General features: G+C 45.2%; 1 protein-coding gene across 6 annotated transcripts in view; it reads left to right on the top strand.

Moving 5' to 3' along the window:
• Window positions 1–1722: 1722 nt before the first annotated feature.
• The window catches only part of SSH2 (slingshot protein phosphatase 2), a 270234-nt gene continuing 265716 nt past the window's right edge, over window positions 1723–6240 (top strand). For 2 of the 6 annotated variants that reach the window (XM_047756764.1, XM_047756768.1), the window contains exon 1: window positions 1724–1945. In XM_047756764.1, coding sequence (XP_047612720.1) covers window positions 1883–1945 — 63 coding nt within the window. In that variant the 5' untranslated portion in view covers window positions 1724–1882. Of the gene's footprint in view, window positions 1946–6240 lie in introns of all 6 variants that reach the window. The other 4 variants (XM_047756765.1, XM_047756762.1, XM_047756761.1 and 1 more) reach the window with 4 other exon arrangements.

Below are 6240 nucleotides of genomic sequence, written 5' to 3'. Positions count from 1 at the left end.
AAGAATTTATGATTATGTTGCTACACAAAAGTAGATAATCAGTGTTTCTGTCCCTGAGTCAGTAAGAAAACTAACATATAAGTACATTATTAAGACCTATTGATTTGAATAATCTAGAATGATGCTTTGGTTTATAAACCACACTTCATTTATTTGAATTCATTCAGCTTTCAGCTATGTATATTTTTTGCCTATGCAATATAGCTTCCTGTTTGATTTCCAAAGCTTTGGTTCAAAGTTCTCATTCTGAACTTTGTCTTCTCTTTTCCTGTTTACTAAGTAGCTCTGAGAAAAACACAAGATTGTTTAATCTGTGAACCATACAGCTTTGTTTAATTTTTGTCTCTCAGGCACTCTTGACCACCACCAGGGGGCAAAAGCCTACCAGCTGGCTTCTCTGCAGTACATTCCACGGAAGACTGTACAGTACAGGGACCCTCAGTGTCTGATTCTTGATGGAACCTCCCTGCTAATTATTTCAACCACAGGGCCCCAGAGAGAGAACAAAGGCTCAGCACAGAGGGCTCTAGTGGCACTTAACCATACAGTGGCCAGAAAGAGCTCCTGACAGCTGTCAGTTTACGAGAAGCAATAAGATCCAAGAGAGTTTGAGTGACAAACAGGAGGTGGTAGGTTAATAACTGCAAGTTCCTGAATGTGTTTTTACAGCTTTAATATATATGGTAGTATGTACCAGCACATCCACTCAAATTGAGAAATAGCTTTGTCAACTCTCTTTCTCTGTGAAATCAATCAGTAGTATCTGCATAGTGCGATTTCCACCCTCCCTTTAATGTCGATTTTTCATTACATTGTTGGCTTATGTTCAACTGATGATTTATCGTTTAGAAAACTATTTCTTTAAAATACTTAATCGGCATTTCACATACGTCTATGAAATAATGGCATCCAGAGACGAAGGAGAGGAAACCTCAAAGAGCAAATCCTAGTTAAGAGAATTTCTTCTAGCAGAAAGCAAGTGGGAGGTAAATAGCCGGTTGGACCCTTACAAGTCTGTGAGCCCAGCTTTCTCGGCCTCCCGGGTTCGCTCAGCCTCTCTGCATCTCGAGAATAATGAAGGAGTCCTTAGACACGGGCCAAGGAAATAGAGGAAGACTCCCAAGGTATTAAATTTTAAAATCTTCCTTTCAAAAAGTCTCATCATAAAACAGACTCGGAGACGGAAGGGTGAAAAAGCTCAGAAAAATCCCCCGAGAGCCGGGGTCAAAGGGAAAGTCTCTAGCCCAGCAAGTCCCACCCACGCACGGGGAAAGAGTTTCAAACCCCGCGGCGCCCTTTCCCACCAGGAAACTTGTTTGCCTCAGGCTTTTCACCTCAGTTTCTTTTCACTAAGGTGGGTTAGGCTCTGCGCCCCACCTCAGAAAACGGTTATCCCTCAGGCGTGGGGGGAACTCGAGAGACGCCCCAAGCCCCTACGCCCCGCCTCCCATCGCAAGCCCCAGCCCCCAGCACGACCAAACTGCACGATTCCAGAGCCCAGGAGGAAACCCGGGAGGGGGCGGCGGCCCGAGGCGCACACACCCGGCCGGCTTCCGGCAACTCAAGGGTTACGGCGAGGCGGCGGCGCGCGCCGAGGGGAGAGGCGGTTGCTGACAGGTGGCGCCTGCGCACTGGGAGCGCTCATTGTGCCCCGCAGCTGCCGAACCGCCCGCCCGCCCGCCCGCCAGCTGCCCGTTCGGCGCGTCAGTCTTGAGAGTCCGGTGGTGGGTGCGGAGCCTGCGGCCGTTCCCGCGGCCTCGTCCTCCTCCCCGTTCCCCTCACCCCTTCCCCACACCCCTTGCCCCATCCCGGCTCCGTCACCCTCCCGCCCCCCACACTCAGGACAAGAATGCCCTGCCCGGAACAGCCCAGCAGCGCCTAGATGGCTTTGGTCACGGTCCAGCGGTCGCCTACCCCCAGCACTACCTCCAGCCCCTGCGCCTCGGTGAGTCCCTCCCGGCGGCCGCTCCGCTCGCTTCTGTCACTGCGGCTCCGCTTTGCCTCAGCGGGTCCCGCCGAGCGCCACTGCGCACGCGCCGCGCCGCTTCCCAGGCCTTGGCACTCGGCTGCCGCGAACCCCCCCCACACCCCCATCTTAAAGACGAGCTGCGGGAACTACAGGACGTTGATTTGTGCCCCCATCACTCCGGGCACCTGGCGCCTCACAGTCCTCGCCCCGAACCCCTCTGTGGCATGCCTTCCTCCGGCTTGAGCACTTCCTTTCGGGAATGAGTCATTCTTGCTTTTCGCCCTCCCCCTTCCTTCACCCTCCGTTGCTCCGCTGCAGGGAGAGGACCCTGGGACTCCATCGTTGCCCCTTACACACACCCACATCCCCTTACCCACACCCAATTCGTGGACCCGTTCAGTATTCTCACATTGCACGCCCTTCTCCGGGCTCTCCGGGTGTCTGCTTTCCCCCTGGTCCCTTGCTGTCCTTCTTGTGCTCTGTTCGTTCGGGCTTCATTGGACTGCTGAACGGTAGTTACTCCTCGGTTTCTTCCCTTCTTCGCCTCCTCCAAAGGGTGGCCGCGGTCTCTGCTCCTTGGATCTCTTACCTTTCCCCTACAAGGTCCCAAAGCATCTGGCGCTGCTTGATGACCAGTGCCAATTCATTTACATCTTACAGACATTTATGCCTTACACTCAGCTGCTCATGATCGTTCTTGTTCTTGGGTCGTGTGTACGGCTCGTTACTTCACATGCCTATGCCAGTGAAGCGTGCTTCCAGAAGGAAAATACCCAGTAACCAGCCTTTTCCTGCTGGGCCCTTCTAAGCCTTGGTTCCTCGCCCCACCCCCACTCCTATACACTCCATTCTTTTAGGTTACCCCCCCCCAAATGTTTAGTTTTTCAAATAAAATATTGCACCAGTGGGGCGAAATAGGATCTTAAAAAAAAAAAAAATCCAGATGTTTTAGAAGGAAAAGATCGAATGAATGTATGAACAATTGGAAAAACCATTTTGAATTCCTACAGAACTGTAATTTTTAAAGCTGTGTTGGTGGATTTAGTGGTTTCAACTTGCAAAAAGGCATTCAATAAACACTGTACCACCTTCCACTGTAAAAATTCTGCTTACTCTAAATATTTGTATTTTAAGTGAGGTGTGAACTTTGATATCTTGAAAATAAGCTGGTTTGTAATTTCAACATAGTTTCCTGAATTTCAAATTTTTATTGTGTATGGTGGTGGTTTCTTTTTCTCTTGTGCTAGATTTTGCACTTTGTGTGGCCAAATTGGCAGCTGTATCCTAATTCTATAGGTGATTATACTCCATAGATTACCTTACCTTGTATTGTATCCAGAAAGCAGAACTAGCTAAGATCCTTGGATAGAGAAGTTCAAGGAGGCAGATTTCCAGTCATTGTAAGGAGGAATTTTCAAACAGTGGAGTGGACTGTCTTGCAAAATAGTGCCCATTGCTGAAAGCAAAGGCTGGAGGACCTTTTGCCTAGGAGTTGGTAAAAAGAATTCCTGCGGTGGGGGGGCCTTCTAAGGCTCTTTGCAACTTTTAGGATTATGTGATTTGAGAATAACTGCACGTGAAAGCTAGTGAAATATTTAAGGGTCCTCTGAAGACAAGTATCAGGGATGTAAATTCAATATACTTTATTCTTGTATGCTAGTTTTTAGAAAGTCATTAAAATACCATCAGACCATCTTAATTCGTTCTACCTTTTGAGTTTGGGCCTGATTTTGGCTGAGAAAGCAACTGAAGGTTAGTTGAGTTGTGCAGGTAAGCCAGGAACCAGTATTATAGTGACATAATTTTCCCTGGGCATTGTTGAAAATAGTTTATACTATAATAATAATATATGTATTTCATGTTATCATACTAATTTTCTGGAAGTGAATGTTTAGTGTATAGTAGTACTGTATCTACTTAATAAGACTTAATTAGTCAAAACTTGGTTATTTTAGAGGTATGTTAAGAGATACTTTTTGACACAGGTAATTAAATTGATCATGTGGTAGGCTCAGTTGTTGAACTGAATGACATATTTCTACATCTACTTGGTACAGTAGCCTGGTTATTTCAGTTTGTGTGTGGCCCTGGAAGTAAAGGAGTCCTGGGACTGGTGTGGGTGTGTGTGTGTGAGAGAGAGAAAGGGAAACAATCAGCATTTTTAGCCTGACTGTGAGCCTGTTTACCTTTACCTTTAAATTGTCTTATTTCATTTCATTGTCTCATGGCCCTTGTGTTCTAATATTTGGCTGCTGTCTGACCTGCATATATTTGCTGTTGCATCTCTCGGTGCATGAATAGGTTGAGTTGTTTGTTTTAAAAGAGATCATAAAGAATCTATAGAACCATGAAAGGAGAGGTTTAGTTTTGTGAGGCTGGAAATTTAGATTTTTTAATAAATCATTTTAACTATTCTAGTATGCTTTTTCAGTGCAGGAGGTAAGATAATACTATCAGCTTTTCAATATTCTTTTATTAGGGATTATACAAATCTATTGATCATCTACTGAGTGTGAATGACTACTATAGTGCTAAGATGTATAAGATTTTGACCCTATCCGTCAGGGTCATGTAATCTTGGGAAGAATGGGGGGCTGGAGGGGTGGGACAGGGACGGGAGGAGGAACAGACATGAGGTAATAGTAGAAAAAGGGAGTGAGGGGAATAGTGCTCTATATACTTGAGCAGCCAGTTTGTAATGGCTATAAGTTTGTCTGAATTCAAATTAAGATAAATTCACTAGTGGCAATAGGAATAATAATGATACCTACACTGCTTGAGTCTTTCTCTATACCAGGCATCATGCTAAGTGCTTTACTGGAGTAATTTATTTACTCCTCACAATATGCCCGAGGGAAATTGCTGTTATCCCCATCTTATGGATGAAACTGAGGTAAAGAGCTATTAAGGAATGTACCCAGTGACACTCAGATATGTCTAACTTTAGAATCTTCCATCTTTTTCCTTCCTGGTGGTAATCAAAGAGAAGTATACATAGTTAGGTGGCTTTTGAACTAGGCCTTGAAAGCTAAGTTGAATTTTTATAGGCCAAGCTATAACCTGGAAAGCAGAGAGGTACTCCAAGTGGAGTGAAAGCTGTGTACACCTAGACTTAGAGGCAGAAACATACAAGGCATATCTGAAGGACTTAAATAGACCAGTTTGAGGAAGGATTTGTTTGGGAGAGTAGAAATAGATAAAGGTGAGGAGGCAGCTAGGGCTGCAAAGGGACTGCTGGCTGATCTTAGGAATTTGAACTTGACAGAGAAGATATGGAGGGTTCGAGGAGGTTTTTGAGCAGATGTGATCACAGTGGTGTTTTAAGAAAATTGATCTACCAGCTGTGGGCCAGAGGGAGTTGAGAGAGGGAGAGAAGGCATGAGTTGAGCCAATTAGAGGCTGTTAGAGTAGGCCAGGTGTGAGATAATAAAGGCCTGAATTGGAAATGTGAAAGAAAGGAAAGAAAAGGATAGATGTAAGGGATTGTGGAGAAGATAAAAAGGGACCTAGGACTGATTGGCTATAGGGGAGGAGGAGTCAGAAATGCCAACTCTTAGACTACATTGTTTTTCCTAGATGATAGATGTTTCCTAATTCATTTGGGGCAATTTAAGAATTATCTCTTACCTTCTATTTTTCTTGTGTGTATTTTCTGAATGGATATCTGTATTGATCCAGGGTCATATAAACACAGTGAAATACCATAAAATGCTTTTTTTTAAACTTTTGTATAGTGCTTTTTTTTTTTTTTTTGGCCGTGCCCATGGCATGTGGAAGTTCCCAGGCCAGGGATTGAACCCAAGCCACTGACTGCATTGAAAACCTTGGATCCTTAACCCACTAGGCCACTAGGGAACTCCTATATAGTGCTTTATACTTTCCAGAGGTTTTGTGTTCATGGCCTAATTTAATTCTAGTATAGCCTCATAAGTTATACAGGACAGATATCAAGGTTAAAAGGCTTGCCAAAGGTTACAGAACTGTTGGTATAAGATCCTGCATTAGAACTAAGTTCCGGGAGTTCCTGTTGTGGCTCAGCAGAAATGAACCTGACTAGTATCCATGAGGGTGTGGGCTTGATCCTTGGCCTTGCTCAGTGGGTTAAGGATCTGGCGTTGCAGCAAGCTTCCATGTAGTTCACAGAAGTGGCTTGGATCTAGCATTGCTGTGGCTGTGGTGCAGGCTGGCAGCTATAACGCCAATTCAACCTCTAGCCTGGGAACTTCCATGTGCTGCACCTGCAGCCCTAAAAAAAGCCAAAAAATAAAACA

This window comes from Phacochoerus africanus, chromosome 14 (assembly GCF_016906955.1).
Source record: "Phacochoerus africanus isolate WHEZ1 chromosome 14, ROS_Pafr_v1, whole genome shotgun sequence".
Lineage (NCBI taxonomy): Eukaryota > Metazoa > Chordata > Mammalia > Artiodactyla > Suidae > Phacochoerus > Phacochoerus africanus.
The sequence above is the reverse complement of the archived record's forward strand: the minus strand, read 5'-3'. Positions and strand labels throughout refer to the sequence as shown.